This window comes from Pinus tabuliformis, chromosome 4_2 (assembly GCF_031772625.1).
Source record: "Pinus tabuliformis cultivar Carrire ecotype Pingquan chromosome 4_2, CPIR1, whole genome shotgun sequence".
Taxonomy (NCBI): Eukaryota; Viridiplantae; Streptophyta; class Pinopsida; order Pinales; family Pinaceae; genus Pinus; species Pinus tabuliformis.
In genome coordinates this window covers 223,116,011-223,133,676 of record NC_142304.1, presented here as the reverse complement: position 1 = coordinate 223,133,676, position 17,666 = coordinate 223,116,011, and the positions used below count along the sequence as shown (strand labels likewise).

Here is a 17,666-nt window from a genome sequence, read left to right as displayed (position 1 = left end):
ACATCCACCCTCCTATGAATCGGACCTATATAGCCTTGATCCCCAAAGCTGATGAACCCTCATCTTACAATGACTTCCGGCCTATCTCCCTTTGCAATTGCCTATACAAAATCATAGCCAAGATAATTGCCAATCGTATTAAGCCGATTCTCTCCTCCCACATATCTGCTGAACAATTTGCTTTCCTCCGGAATCGTCATATTTATGAGGCTATTGGTACTGCTCAGGAAACCCTACATTCCATCAAGCTGAAGAATCTGAAAAGTGTATCTTTAAAGATTGATCTTACTAAGGCTTTCGACAAGGTAAATTGGCTTTACCTTAAGATGACGCTTATACACCTGGGCTTCCCCCTGCTTATCATAAACTGGATCATGGGATGTGTTACATCTGTCTCTTTTTCCATTCTCATCAATGGAGCTGCATCAGATCGGTTTTACATCGACAGGGGTATCAGGCAAGGATGCCCTCTCTCCCCACTACTCTTTCTCATTGTTATGGAAGGGTTGAGCAGGCTTATTGCGGATGCCAAAAGAAATGGGGAGTTAAGTGGCCTCAAAATTACCGAACAGCTCTCCATTACACATCTACTGTTCGTGGATGATATTCTTATATTCCTTAATGGCAGTGTTAGAGATAGTACGGCCCTGAACCGCATCCTTCAACTCTTCTGCAAAGCGACGGGGATGGAAATCAACAGGGACAAATCTACTAGATCTGTGATGAGATGCACTCAACAAGAATCTCTTTTGGCTGCTCAGTTCTTTCCCTTCCAGGAGAACAATCTCCTGGAGGGCATAAAATACTTGGGATTCAGATTAAGGCCGGATGGATACAATACTGGACATTGGGGGTGGCTCATCAATAAAATAGAATAGAGGATAACTTGTTGGCACCACCGTCTACTTTCAAAAGCGGGCAGATTACAACTGATCAAATCTGTCCTCGAGGCCACACCGGTATATTGGATGTCCCTTACCTGGGTTCCGAAAGGCATTCTACAGAAAATTCAACAGATTTGTTCCAGGTTCCTGTGGAATGGGAATAAAAAGGGAAAGATTTTTGCTTGGACTAAATGGTCCCTGGTATCCATGCCCAAGCAGTGGGGTGGATGGGGACTCAAATCCCTTCCCGCTTTTGCACTCGCCTTAACAGCAAAGCAGGGATGGTCTCTCCTCAAGATGGATAGCTTATGGGCTGAAGTCATACACAAAAAATACATCTGGCCCTCAAACATACTTGACTGGCTTCGTAGACCTACCTGGCAACTTCAAGGAGTGTCGGCCATCTGGAAAGCCACCCTAAAAGCTCTGCCCCTCATCAAGGAAAACCTGCTCTGGAAGATTGGCAATGGGTCCCAGGTGCGGATTGGGCTGGACCCATGGCCTGGGTCTGGAAATGCTCACCTCCTCCCGGCAGACATGATCCAACATCTTAATTATATGGGTATCAAATACCTTGATCAGGTCGGAGACCCCATCCGAACATCTATCTTCTCTCAAGCTTGGAGATCGGACCAACAGTGGCAATTAACAGATGAATGGATGGTATTATGGCAGCAATACTTACAGGCTCTCTCTGAATCTCATATTAAGCTACATGAGCATGAAGATGAACTTATATGGGCACCTGCAAAATCAGGTTTATATTCTCCCAAAGCTGGTTATTTGAAACTCATTGAGGACAAGAAGCCAGATTTGATAAAAAGATGGTGGACGAATATTTGGCAGATTCAGGCACCGCCCAGAGCCAGGCTCTTAATGTGGAACATACTGGCGAATAAACTACCAACGGGGGAAACACTGAAAAGACGTTCATTCGCTGGCCCTACCTGGTGTGTCCTTTGCAACAAGGCGGAGGAATCTACCTACCATTTATTCATCTCTTGCGAAATCACCAGGGAAATCTGGCAGCAGGTCAGACACATTCTAAACATCACAACTGACTGGCTCGCAGATGACATCTCTTCGGCCTGGGATTTATGGTGGTCAGCTGTCTCCTCGGAAAAAGATAGGAATCTGCCTCTGATTGTGGCCATGTATATCTGGTATAAGCGTAATGATATTATCTTTGCGGCAGGCAGGGATAACTGGCAGCACCTTCCTCCATCTATTGTTTCGGCCTTCTCTGAAATCCCCTTTGACAATAAAACCAATACCCCCAGGCAGATCACCTCCGAAATTATCAACAGAAATATGTCGTGGGCATACTTTGATGGAGCCGCATCTGCACAAGGGTGTGGTGGGGGTATCCTTTTCCACATTACAGAATCTCATTATTTTCACCTGAAACTGGGGCTTGGCCTGGGGACCAACAATCATGCCGAACTTATCACATTGAGACATCTTCTCTATTTCGCTCTTTCTAAAAACTGCAGACAAATACAAATTTTTGGTGATTCTAAGATTGTAATTGATTGGGCAAACTATATTTCCCATTGTCACACATACTCTTTGAGACATATCTTGGAAGAAATTGTTTTTTTCAAAACATTTTTTAACCAGATCACTGTTTCACATATCTACAGGGAAAGAAATACAACTGCTGACCGGCTCTCGAAAGAAGCGGCGGCTCGGCCTCTAGGCGATTGGATGATCGAGGAACACAGTCCAGAGGGGATGCACGTTTTCTACCACCGACCGTACATAGATGGACTGTTACAAGGGGGAATCCTCCCCAACTGATTTTTGGAGTTTTGTGTTAAAATTTTTCTAGCCCATGCTATGTAAATATTGGACTGACTCTTACAGACATATTATGTATATATTTTTTCGAACAGAGGTTATACCTCTATTTACTTTTGCTCACTACAGAACAACATGTTTATCTGAACTTTTTGTAAATGGATACAGCCCTATCGTATCCATAGTGACACATATGGGACAGATCTTATGGTACTACTGAATGGTGGAAATACCACTATATTAGCATATGCCTTTGGCATCTACAGCATGTAATCTCTATTATACCTCTTAATAGAAATTATGAACTCTATTTTCCCCGGAAAAAAAAAACATACATTTCTTTTTAAGTAAATGAAAAATGTCTTTATTAATATGGAAACATAACTTTCAATTTAAAAAATAAAATAAAAAAAACCATCAATGCACCAAAAATACAGTCATGCACCGTATCTGGTTCGCTATCATACATAACCGCACTGACACGGTGCGCACATATGTATGAAATACTGCTATTGGTTCACAAATTTAAATTTTCATAGCGGTGCGTCACATTTACACACCGGTGCGGACTTATAACCATTGCACATCGGTATGGAACGTTCACGTTATCGAACACACCGAGCTAAAGCTATATTTTTAAATATTATTTTTATGGTGCGTTTGGTAAATATGATCCCTCCGCTTGGCGCAAAATATATCAAGCACATTGCATTTGTGATGGTGATTAAGAGGCATTTGTTTGACTTTCAAATAGACTTGGTGATGCATTTTTGTTTCCTATTTATATTATGTAAGATAAATATCTATTTTATGTATTTATAACTAAATTATCTAAAGTAGACATGTCTTTATAATTGTGAACATGATGTAATATTAGCTAGGAGAAATGTGAAAACATGAATTTTAGTGACTATTTAGTGATAAGTGTGTGGAAAAAATAATATTTTTTTAGTTGTTCATTAATAAATAATCAAATATAATATTTGTCAAAAGTTTACATCTAATATAGTATCTTTTTTGTATTATTTAACTCATATTTATTATTAAAAAGACTTAAATTTAAACCAGTCCAATAGCAAATAAAGAACCAAAATAGCACCAAAATGTTATATCTGTTTTGCTAGAAAAAAATTCACTTGCCACTTTAAGGGAAATTTTCCAATAGGGCAAATACCCAACTACAAGTAACTTCACAAGCCTTATTTTATATTTCTTGATCCTCAACTTTATAGAGAGAAATTTTTAATTTAAATTGGTAAGAGTGTTACAAATATTAAATTTAAATTGCATGAAAATCTCAAAACTTTAGTAATAAATTGAATTTTATAAAAATAGATTTTTTTAAGTTATTCTAAATCTAAATTAATTGCCCCAAGAAGCGCTCTAGAGCTCAATATGGGAAAGATGTTGTCACGTAACGTTATATTTAAAATTAGTAAAATAATATTTTAAATTAACAAATTAAAAATAGTAATAACAAAAGAAATTAATGTCCCCCATAATTACAATACTTCAATTTACACCTTAATCTTATATAACTTTATATAGAGATATAAATTAACGGAAAATAAAATGAATAAATAAAAATAAAAAATAGCTTATATAAGAAGAAAAATTTTGGGTAATAATCACATCAAAGAGAATTTGTCCACGTGTTTTGAACCAACAAGTGTTGCACTAACTATAAAGAAACGGCTATAAAAAAAAATGCTATAAAAGCGCCCACATTTTACAGGGTCAAAAAAATAAGGGAAGAATATTATTTTAATCATAATTTGAATAATTAGGTCAAATGAATACCAATAGATATTATATTTTTCTATATATCATACCTACATTAGAAAAAATGGTAGACTAAACTAAGAAAATTATTATTTTAATATGAATAAAATAATTAAAAAACAACAACTTAAATTCCCAAACTAACTCGGACTTGACTAAGAATGAGGAGAATAACTAGTTAAATTATATAATGTAAATATATATATATATATATATATATATATATATATATATATAAAATAAAACCCTTTTCCTAAAAAGAGGAGGTCAAGGAAAATTATCCAAAAAGGACAAACTTTTACTAACTACAAAGCTTAAAAACGACAAAATTATAAATACCTAAGATAAATTATAAAATATAAAAATAAAATAAAAAGAAAAAGGAAATAGAGAATGAATAAACCCAAGAGGGAGAAACAGAGGAAACCAAAACCTCTAAAAAAAAGGAAATCGACAAAACCATGGGATTAAAAAGGAGAAAGACTAAGAGGAAAGGGTTGGGATTTGTCATAGCTTTTATTATGAGGAATAAATGTAATGAGTAAAAAAATATAATTTACTTTTTACTACAAGGAAGAAATGTAATTTTTTCTACTTTCCATTTACATGTGTTATTTAAAACAAAAATAGGTCCAACACTTACTAATTTTCCATCCCTCTAGCTTTTATTGTGAGGAAGAAATGTAATGAGTAAAAAAATATAATTTACTTTTTACTACAAGGAAGAAATGTAATTTTTTCTACATTCCATTTATATTTGATATTTAAAACAAAAATATATTTATAAAATATATATATATATATATATATTACTCCCCGCCAAAAGTAAAATATTTCATTGTCCATATTAAATAACATAATTTTAAGGATACTTTATATAGAAAAAAAATAAATTAATTTAAATTGAAAATCTTCTTATATTTTCACTTTAGTGAGAAAGATTGAGAGAATTCTTATTCATTAATAGTTTCTTTCTAATTCAATGTATGAGGGACATTTGTAATTTTTCAATGTTTAATATGGATTTGATATGTAACATTTTAGAAAATATAAATAATAAAAATAATGAAATGTATATATACTAGAAAAAAAAAAAATATGAAGCATATTTTAACATTTTAATGTGAAAAACATGAATTATAAATAAAATATTTCAATGTCAACTACATATGTATTATACCAACCTATATCCATCTTAAATCCATATCTACTAAGCGCATAGAGGGATCAAATCTATTTTCCCCTTAAAATATTTTTGCATCTCAAGAGATTTTATCAAATCTCTTTTCACTCTAAAAGATGTTTGCATCTCAAGAGATTTGATCCCTCTGGGGGCTTTGTAGATCCAAAGTTAAGATAGATCTAGGCTAATTATAAAAATTTATAAGTTAAGTTTTTAAAATTTAACAATATATTGAATTTTATAAACCAATATTGAATTAGTTAAATTGTATTTTTGAATAATTTATTATTAATAATAATTTATATTAAAAATTGTATGAGTTACACATGTTTGTCTTATTAAGAACTAAGTAAATTATTTTACCTTTAATTATTTTTTCCTTGTGAGTATTGAAATATTTTACTAAGTAAGTTAGATTGAATATCAATGAACTATCTAAGAAATAGAAAAACATTTTTGGTAATTTTACAATCATAATTTCAACCATACTAAACTTTGTAATTTATAAAAGTATCTTTGCAATTTTTTTTAAAGTAAGTCCTTTTGCACACAATTTCATATATAAAAGTTTGATATAAGTTCACCAATACATAATCTATAATAAATATTATTTCATAAAAATAAACATCGTGATGATAACCATCTAACAAATATAAACATCATCTAAGATACACATTCGAATTCACTACCATCATCTAATCATATACACCTCTAGCACATTAAAATGTCATTAGCTAGCACACAAATCTTATAATCTAATAGGGCATCATCACCATGATCACATCTAACAAAACACAAACATTGTAATCTAACATCATCACCACACCCATCCTCAAATTAATATAAATCTCATGTCAAATAATTTCTATCAAATACACATCTATTTGCAAGCACAATAAACCAACATATTTAACATGGCCTAAAAATATACAAATCAACACCAACATATAAATTAAATACATAAACATGAATAAAAAAAATGCTCCATACACACACACACACACACACACACACAAGTCAAATAACTACATCAAGTCAAATAAGTGCAATCAATTTTTTGTCGATACAACAGACGTAGTAGCGTCAGCCTAGTCTGTAGTAGAATACGATGGGTGGTCAAATACACCCTCAAAATTTGTTAAATTCATCTGAGGTGGAGGAGGTGGTGGTTGGTCTGAAGTAGAAGACGATGGATGGTAAACTATTGCCTCAATGCGGTCTTTCGAACTCTGAGGTGGAGGAGGAGGTGGTTTCTTTTCTCTATCAAGAGAAACATAAGGCACATCCTCTAGCTCTGATATCTCAATATTAGGCGAATAACGAGGAGGTGTACTACCAGAACGATCACCACCACCCTAATGGCCATGATCTGATGGGGTGGTACTACCAAAAGCATCATGATCACCGCCCTCATCATCATGATTATGATCATCACCCTCATCATCATCATCACCACCCTCATCTGATGTATCTATCGTTTGATTCCCTACATCCCTCCTCATTGCCAGTAGCCTACTAGATTTGATGATATGATGCATAAGATTCATCATCTCATGCGGAAAGTGCCTCAAAAAAATGGCAGACCATCTGATACAACATGGCTCCGGAATCAAAGAATCAACATAATACAAAAGAGGGAAACTAATGTGGTGCCCATCACTACTAGAGTGTTCAATGGTGGTGATTAATAAAGAGAGGCACCTAACCTCCTATGTGACAAAAGAATAAATCTATAGTTGTCCACCATAGACCTAAAAATTTGTTGGATGGACTGCATGAGGCCCGACATATCTCTGAGTGTAGGCAAGATGACTCTCAGTTGTAACCCCATGGGAGAAATCAGATAACTGGGGGGAATCCTCCCCTCCTGGATAGACAAGTAATAAAATATATGTCCTCCTCAATGGGCCTATACCACACCCCAAGACCAACATGAAAATCCTACTCCTAGGCACTCCATCGGTGGATCAGATGCGACAATAAGATAGAGTGCACCTTCAAGGATGTAGCCTCCTCATATTACTTTAGGAGGCCTACATTCCTTAAGAGCGCTATGTTTGTTGTAGTAATAGGGTGAGGCTATAGATCCCTCTCCCTCTCTTTGGCTTCTCATGTTTGAACCATATTGTATGGGTCCGCTTGCTACTCCTGCTCCTACTGCTATTCCCTCTGCTGACGTATCTACTACATGATTGACATATAAAATACATCAACCTCATACATAAAATAAAAATTAGTTTTATTAAATTAAACATGTATTTATAAATATGGAAACAAACTTTCAACTAAAAACAAAAGAAAAACATCGGTGCACATAAAAGACAGTCATGCACTGACATAATCACACTAACATCGGTGCGCACATAAGTATGAGGCATGTTTTTGGTTCACAAATTTAATTTTAAATAGTGATGTGTCACACTTATGAACCGATGCGCACGTATAACCTTTTCGCACCAAGACGGAATGTTCAGGTTATCGAATGCACTGAGTTATAACTATATTTTTAAATATTATTTTTGCGGTGCATTTGGTAAATATAAACGCACCTGGACTAACACACTGGCATACAATATATTGTATCCATGCTGGATTTTTATTTATGAAACACACCGTAACAAACATGGTGTGTTATGTTCGTGCATTGATATGTGGTGCACCTTATAAATTTACATGTGCACTGCTATCGGTGCGAGTCAAATATATCAAACAAACCGCGCAAGGAGATTTTTTGTTTTTCAAAAACAAGGGAAAATTTAACCTAATTTGAAATTCTAATATACTAAAAAAATAAATTAGAGAGAAACATAGACATACCTGGACATTTGGTTGTTGGGGAGGCATTGTGGACATGTAATGGAGAAAAATAAATTCTAGCACGATTTTAAAAAATTGGAAAGTCAGGCAGTGAGCACGGTACAAAAGGATGGTAAGAAAGAGAAACACCAACGTTAGGGCGCTTGCATGAGGCAAGAGTGGCACCAATGCTTCAAAGCTCTCCAACGCAATAGATGGTAAAAATGAAATTTACGGTTGGGAGAATTTCTTTTATTTAACCCTCCTCCGGTGCATTACGCTAATTGCACCAGTGCAGACTAGATCCAAGAGAACCACGCTTTTTTAAAATTAAAAAATGTTTTGTGGTGTTTTTCTTAGGACGTCCTGGGGAATTCAAATACATGTAACACATCGGTGCTTTTTCTGACTATACCCACTCTATTTTTAAAAATTAAAAATCACCTAACGGTGCTCTTTCGTAGATGACTCGATGCATTTTAGTACCTTTACTGCACCAGTGAATCATTGGAAAAATAGCACCAATTTTTCTTAAATTTAAAAACTATAGCGGTGTTACTTAGTGGTATGCACCAGGACATCTTAGTACATGAAGGGAACTGGTGCTATTGATTATTCAAGCATCGGTGCATTGTGTTATTTAGCACACCGTGTTTTTTTTTTATTTTATAAAAAAAAAATCATAGTGCACCATGTTATATGCAGCACCGGTGCTTTTATGGATAGTAAAGCACCAACACGTTTGTATATTGTAGACGTACCGTCCAAAAAAAATCCGCTAAAACATCCACCTGCCCACCTCCGCTAGTGACCTCTACTACAAATGGATTTTTGAGCTATTTTTATAGGGGCTTCCACAAAAACCTCCTCTAGAAATTCTTTTCCTTTTAATCCATATTTCTCCACAATGAAAGTTTGATCTATATCTCTGCATTCTAAATTATTATGTTGTTATGTTTCGTACTTCCACATGCAGTCTCCCTCCATATAATCTCTGCCTCTACCATTAATTAATTGGTTAAGGCCATGCTTCTTTCAGTGGGGCCCCTATTTTCTCATTATTCAAGAATGCAAATTTATTTGAAAATGCTCCACATGCATTCTCTATCCGCACAGTTCTCCCACACAACTTCCTGCCACACAAAGAGACAAGTAAAAAGATAGTGGAATAAGCTTTAATTGTGTGAAGTGTGTAGGTTTTCTTATAGAAATTTTACTCTAGCTCTTACATGGCACCTCAATCCCACTAAAAGAAAGCCATCTTTTTCCACAATGAAAGCTTGATCCATATCTCGGCGTTCCAAAGTGTTCTTCTATGTTTCATACTTTCACATGCACTCTCCTCCATGTAGTTCTCTCACACACCTTCCTTCCCCACAATACTAGTGACTCGATTTTCCGCAAACCCCTTCTTATGTATTTCCTGTACATCCATTTTCCAAATAAAAAATTAGTTGATGAATACAATACGGACAAGTTGTTTTTTAAAATGTTGTTAGCATTCTAATTTGCATTTATATTCATGAAAGCTTCATAAAACATATATTTCTTTGAGCATTTGTGAATTGAACACTTATTGTCCAACACTAGATGAAGTTTTTTTTTTAATTTGTGATTTGTGCGGTAGAACAAGTGTGTGCAAGAAAAAATACAAGTTCGTCATGTTCTTCCGCACTTCCACATACATTCTCTCTCCACCCAGTTCTCCTGCATACCTTTGTGAAAGAATATTTCATTGTGCAAAGTTCGGAGCTTTCCTTATAGACATGGTACTCTAGCTCTTACATAGCACCTCAATTCCACACAATGAAAACCATATTTTTCCAAAATGAAAGCTTGATTTGTATCTCTACATTCTAAATTGTTCTGTTACTGCGTTTCATACTTCTACATGCACTCTCCCTCCACATAGTTCTCTCACACACCTTCCTTCCACACAATACTAGTTTTTCACTTGATATTTTACACACCCTTTCTTCAGTAGTTCATCCATTTTCTGAATAACAAAATAGTTGACGAATACAACTACGGTCACGTCACTTGTTAAAATGTCATTAGGTTCTCCACACTAATTTTCATTTATATTCATGAAAGCTTCATAAAACTTAGATTTCTTTGAGAATTTGTGAATTGAACACTTATTTTCCAACATTAGATGAAGTTTCCTTTTAATTTGTGATTTTTTTGGCAAAACAAGTGTGCGCAATAATAAATACAAGTGTGTTGTGATCCTCCGCACTTTCGCATGCATTCTCTCTCCGCACAGTTCTCCCACATACCTTAGTGAAAGAAGCTTTCATTATGTGAAGTGTAGAGGATTCCTTATAGATGTGGTACTCTAGCTCTTACATTGCACATCAATGCCGCACAATGAAAGCCATCTTCCTCCACAATGAAAGCTTGATTTTTATAATCTTCGCATTTTGAATTGTTTTGTTGTTGTGTTCTGTACTCCCGCATGCACTCTTCTTCCGCATAGTTCTCTCACACACCTTCCTTCTACAAAATACTAGTTTTTTACTCGATATTTTGCACACCCTTTCTTCCATAATTCTTGTACATCAATTTTTCAAACAACAAAATAATTGAAGAATTCAACTACAAACACGTTACTTATTAAAATTTCGTTAGGTTCTCCATGCTAATTTGAATTTATATTCTTGAAATCTTCATAAAACTTAGATTTCTTTGAGAGTTTGTGAATTGAACACTTATTTTCCAACATTAGATGAAATTTATTTGTTAATTTGTGATCTGTGCAACAAAAAAAGTGTGTGCAATAACAAATACAAGTGTGTTGCGATGTTCCACACTTTTGAACACATTCTCTTTCTACGCAATTATATCGCATACCTTAGTGAAAGAAGCTTCCATTATGTGAAGTGTAGAGGTTTCCTTATAGACATGCTACTCTAGCTCTTACATAGCACATCAATCCCGCACAATGAAATCCATCTTCCTCCGTAATGAAATCTTGATCAGTATATTTGTATTCTGAATTGTTTTGTCACAATGTTCCATAGTTCACATGCATTCTCGCTCCGCACAATTATCTTGCACACCTTACTTCTGCACAATACTAGCTTTAAAATGACTAAAGCCATTGAAACCGCATCTTAGTTCAAAACACATTAGCGCATCTCTCAAAGCGAAGATTATTGAGACAAAGAACTCTAGTATTCTTACTTCACATTTGTATAAGGCTTCACATTATCAAATGCACTAAACACTACATACCATATTTCCCTATAATGTGTTATTAAGGCTATGTCTCTTTATTAAACAAAGAATTAGTGTGGAACTAAGGATTACCAGTGAACATTAATTTTTTTAACATATTATATTAGAATCAATCTAATGATAACAGATAACATACAAACTATTGAAAGCATTTAGTACTAGAGCATGCAAGAAAGGACAAGTGTGCAGCTCAGCCATATACGGAAAAATCATTTCTAAACTAAACGTTTTCAAAGATGCATCACACTTGGAGCGACAGATATTGATTACACTGTAAATTATTTTCCACTTAGCATTGAAGAATTAATTAATGCTTGTCGGTACTCTTAATATCTATTCACCAAATCGATATGCAATCACGTTATCGCTCAAGTGATTAATAGCATTTATTTTGATGCATTTTTTAATGATTATTGGCTACAAACATATTAATATATTTGTATCTATCAATATTATAAAATACTCTTTTCGGCATTTATTCAATGAATCGACACTTAATTAGCACATCGTTTGAGTGCTTAATAGATTTTATTGTTTGTAAACAATTCAAGAATATGCACAGGTTTTTGCATGACTAGGTTCTATCGCACACATTGGTTTTCACACATCCTTCCACTCTGCTAGAAAGGAAACTGGTTGCAAAGAAATGTTTATGCATGCATTCACTGAAAAATATTGAAAATATTATTTTTATGATATTGATCAATTTGTTAAAAAGAAATAGTCAGTATACAATGTCGATCGACCGATTAAATGCTTACATTAACTGAAAAAGAAAATAGACGAATATGCAAATTAAGTTACATAAATATTTTAAAATTAGAGAAATATTTTTTGGTTTATGAAAAGATTGGGATATTTTCGAATTTGATGATGAACTAAGGTGGAACAATACTATGCTCTGATTTTAGTATTTTATGTTATTATTACCTGTTATTCTATAACTTTTCTTTTGCAATCTGTGACTATTCATTTAAATAGTTTCTTTCAGGACTAGGACCCGATTCATTAAAATGCAAATCTAAGTGGGTGGTTGTTGTTGTTAGTTGACTTGTTTCTCTATTTAATGTAAAACCTTTCATTATTTTAGCATGTCCATAGCATTATTAGACTCGAGTCTTTTCTTTTTTCTGGCAAAATACAAGATGCCACGTGAACAAGGCAGAGTGAGGTGTGGAGTTGGTGAACGAGTAGAGTCAAGTTGACATCACCTGGAGAGCATTGGTCAGGGGGGAGGCTATAGATCCTAGCCCTGTCAATATATCTGATTTTAACGACTTTGCATTTGATGAACACAACAAAAGTGTAAAAGAGAATGAATGAAGGTTCTATCGCACACATTGGTTTTCACACATCCTTCCACTCTGCTAGAAAGGAAACTAGTTGCAAAGAAATGTTTATGCATGCATTCACTGAAAAATATTGAAAATATTATTTTTATGATATTGATCAATTTGTTAAAAAGAAATAGTCAGTATACAATGTCGATCTACCGATTAAATGCTTACATTAACTGAAAAAGAAAATAGACGAATATGTAAATTAAGTTACATAAATATTTTAAAATTAGAGAAATATTTTTTGGTTTATGAAAAGATTGGGATATTTTCGAATTTGATGATGAACTAAGGTGGAACAATACTATGCTCTGATTTTAGTATTTTATGTTATTATTACCTGTTATTCTATAACTTTTCTTTTGCAATCTGTGACTATTCATTTAAATAGTTTCTTTCGGGACTAGGACCCGATTCATTAAAATGCAAATCTAAGTGGGTGGTTGTTGTTGTTAGTTGACTTGTTTCTATATTTAATGTAAAACCTTTCATTATTTTAGCATGTCCATAGCATTATTAGACTCGAGTCTTTTCTTTTTTCTGGCAAAATACAAGATGCCACGTGAACAAGGTAGAGTGAGGTGTGGAGTTGGTGAACGAGTAGAGTCAATTTGACATCACCTGGAGAGCATTGGTCAGGGGGGAGGCTATAGATCCTAGCCCTGTCAATATATCTGATTTTAACGACTTTGCATTTGATGAACACAACTTTGGTAATGAACTTGCATATCTCAAAAATGCTTCTAGAACAACTCTTAAGAAACAAGCATGATGACCATAATATTATCATCTCATTCATGAATGATATCCAACATACCCAGTAATAGATGCAAGACATATTAACAAATTTGAAAAGGGATTAGGAGCGTTTATAGGAAAAACTAAATCACTTTGAAGGCAGATTGGCTCATATGCAAAAACATATACATTGTGAGCTTCATCTTCCGCCATCAATGGGTTCAGGAACATAGACTATTGTTCCATAACTACCCCCCATAGTTAACTGTTTTTTAATATGTACTAATCTTCAAAGTTTTCTAGATCTATATTTTCCTTTTTTGGCAGTGAAGAAACTTTTTGTTGAGTTGTTATCAACATTGTAATATTTGTTTTTTTGGCATAAAGTGATACCTAGTTTCAATTACAAATGCTTATAACATTGTCGATCGTTCAAGATTTCCCTTTTCTTGCCATCACATCCACATATTTTTTGTCCTTATTTGCATTTATTTTTATTTGAAGTTTGATGAGATGATCATTTCGTTTTATTGAATTCATTTTTATTCTTTAATATCTTATGCTTAATGCTTTATTGATCTTTAGCAAGCATTAAAAATAAAAATAAAAATTATCATATTGTAGACCGCCGTGATCAAATGTTTTAAAAGGAAAAAAGGTTTAAAATGAAAGCTTCTTAGGGATCAGTTGCAATCTCAGTTATAACAGTGTTAGAGCACTCAGTAACGAAATAGCCATTCAAGAAATTAGCTTATATTTATGTGCATTGTTGAGGAAGAAAGCATGATATAGTCCATGATCCTTAACAAATTCCCCTGCACCCAATTTCTCCACACACCCTTTCTGCTGCACTACCCCGACAATCTTTCTCCTTTCTCCACAAATTAATAACAAAGAGTAATTTAGCATTTACTATTGCAAAAATAAATATGGAGTTTTTCATTATGCTTTGAAAAATAAAACCCATAGTGTAATGTATTATAAGATCATGCTTTCAACTTCAGCAAAATAATTTATTGTATCATAAGTCCTGTTATTTTTAAAATTTGATAAAATTTATTATTAATTAAATTTGATTTGGTCATAAATTTAAAGTTAAATTTGTTTTGGTCATAGCCAATGTTTCATTGTGCAGAGCTTTCCTTGTGTTGAGCGACTCGGTTTGGGCGAAAAATCATTGTCTTTTGATCAATTAAAGGAAATGTTGAAATGCACAAACGAATAGACAACTAGTTTTAAAAACATGTTTATTTGGCTATCTTAGATCAATTTATTTAATTAAAGAAATAAAAAAAATTGATGAATTGTATTATTAAACTTTGGAAAAAAATCAAAATACCTAAATGATATATGCAGAGTGTGGACGAAGTCTTTATTCTGCTTCGTCTGCATTCTCGAACATAGGCATTGCAGAAATCACAATATCAATTATAATCATTTCATTATTAAAACAATATAAGCACAATTACAAAAGAAAATTGTGAAGATAAAGTAATTGCTAGTTATGTTTTACCAATAAAAACATTATTTATATACGAGAAAATGTGTGTATCAAATAACGCAAAAGTTGACGATTTGCAATTTGCAAAAAGAAATCTATGGAGGAGGAATTTGATTTTATAGCTTTTATTCTCTTTTTTGTGATGTTTTATCTATTGTGCATAGCTGAGTGGCCTAATATATTTTATGTAGATATTTGCTAGTTGTGCGAACTTCAGCATCTCCGCACTTACTTTGTATCAAGATCAAAGTTTGAAAATTGGCACCAAATATGTCGCATGCAAAAATGTATATAGACATACAGGACATTGCAGGGTAAATTGTTTGTTCCTTGCTCCACATAGGCATTTTCCCACACATTTTTCAGTATATAGACAAAAATTGTGCAAAGATTGTCGCGGCAATCATGTGTGAGAGTGCACAAACAAGTGTACGAGGAGAGTGCATGTGCGAAGCAAGAAACACAAAAAGCTCCACACATGATACCTCTAAATACTTTAGTTAACATGTGTCAATTACAATGTGAATTATAGTGGAAATTTTCAATTTTAGAAATTTCTAATGTCTAATCCATTCAAAATAGTAAACTTTCACAACTTGATTTTTAAATTTATGTTTTTTTAAAGTAGAGATTCCTTGTGCGTAGCTTACAATGAAAGCTTTCATTGTGTGGAGCTTATAATGAAAGCTTTCATTGTGCAAAAAAAAAAAAAAAACTTATAATAATTTTGGAAGGCTAGTTCTTAGCTTAATGTAAAATGGTAGAAACCATATCGGGTCACAAACTATTACTTAATTGACTTATTTGTACTATGGTCCCTATATCCAATTTTCCCACACAACACTTATTCCTCACATGGATTGGAAACACAGTTCATTTAATATTGGATAATACAAGTTCACTTGACAAAAGTGAAATCACTAATGCTCTTAGTATTTGGAAAATGTCAATACCAAGGTTTGTTCAATCTGTTTTGGTAGCAAAAAAATGGTTGATAGAAAAACAAGCTAACAGAGTAAATGCGTTGAATACGCATTGGTTCACTGAATGAATTCTGAAAAGACTTGTATTTATTGGTAGGACGGATTTAGTTAATCAGAATAGAATGAGATTTAGGGTATTAATAAAATAGTGTGTTGATATCAATTTCTAAAGCGTGCCAAACAAAAGAATCATGAAACGTAATTGTATCAATTGGACTATCTCGAGTTGGAATTTAAGAAAAATGGATATGATTTAAGATAATCGATTTCATAACTGTCTTTTCTAATTAAAGATTAGGAAAATCAGTACTAACCAAATTGATGATGACCATTGGTTAATCAATGCCATTAAAATAGATAGTAGTTAATTGTCCTTTTAGAACTTTGATGTCAATTTGTGATTTAGATGAATTATCACCTTTGACACATTATATGTAGGCATGTTGGCTTTGAACTAGTTTCTAATAGCTTTCGGAAAGCAATTTTCCAATGTTCATATTTTTGTAGACCCGCTGGTATTGAATTTTCCACTAAAAGTTCTAGGCAACTGACTTGCTTCGTTTCTTCTGAAACTGATAAGTGTTTTCAGGATTTGCTTTATCATTTTTCTATTGTTTTTTGAATTTGATACCAACAGTGAAACAAATGGCCCAAATAAACAATGGCAAAAGAACACAGGAAGAGGTATATGCAGAGAGCCAATATATCTTAATGTTCAGCCAAGATATATTAATGCTTAGCCAAGATATTTTAATGCTAAAAAATAAGATATTGGAACTTCAACAAATTCTTAGGCATCTTGAAGATGAATTGGACATCATAAGAACGTTGTTAGAAGAGCCCTTGCAAAACATGAAAGAAGTAATCAGACCTCCATTTTCGTAGTTAATCAATAGAATCATTAACCTCCAAGAATAATGGTTCATTAGTAAAGAAATCGTTACCAAATTTTACCACTTGCTTAACCAATTTTGAAATTCAGTGTATGCTAAAGGCTATATATTGTAATCTTCTCGACACAGTAAAAAAGACATCTCAGAATATTGTGGAATATACATATATGTATACATGAAAAATAGTTTCTAAGTTATGTTGTAGTATTTCTTATTCGACTTACAAATTTGTTTTAGCTCTATATGATATGCTTGATTTAAAATATTGTTTAAATTTTGTGTGACAAAGCCTTTTCGATAGAAAGATTTGTAAATTTGATAAATCAATAAAACAGTGTAAGAAATCACATTGCAAGGAAGCACAGACGACATAGGATAATCAAAAAGATAGTAAATAATGTTAGTAAATAGCATATTGCAAACAACAATAGTCTATAGCAGGGGGTAGGAGTGCATTATGTGGAGTTCAAACGAAAAAGTGACTGGGTAGGCGGGAGAACAAATCTCCCTCTACATAATGTATCAACAT

At 33.4% G+C, this 17,666-nt stretch overlaps 1 protein-coding gene across 1 annotated transcript in view; it reads left to right on the top strand.

The window, feature by feature from the left end:
* Positions 1-1,091: 1,091 nt before the first annotated feature.
* Positions 1,092-17,666, top strand: part of LOC149168890 (uncharacterized) — a 33,391-nt gene continuing 16,816 nt past the window's right edge. The window contains exon 1 of the mRNA XM_089425006.1: positions 1,092-2,236. Coding sequence (XP_089281132.1) covers positions 1,092-2,236 — 1,145 coding nt within the window. The remainder of the gene's footprint in view (positions 2,237-17,666) is intronic.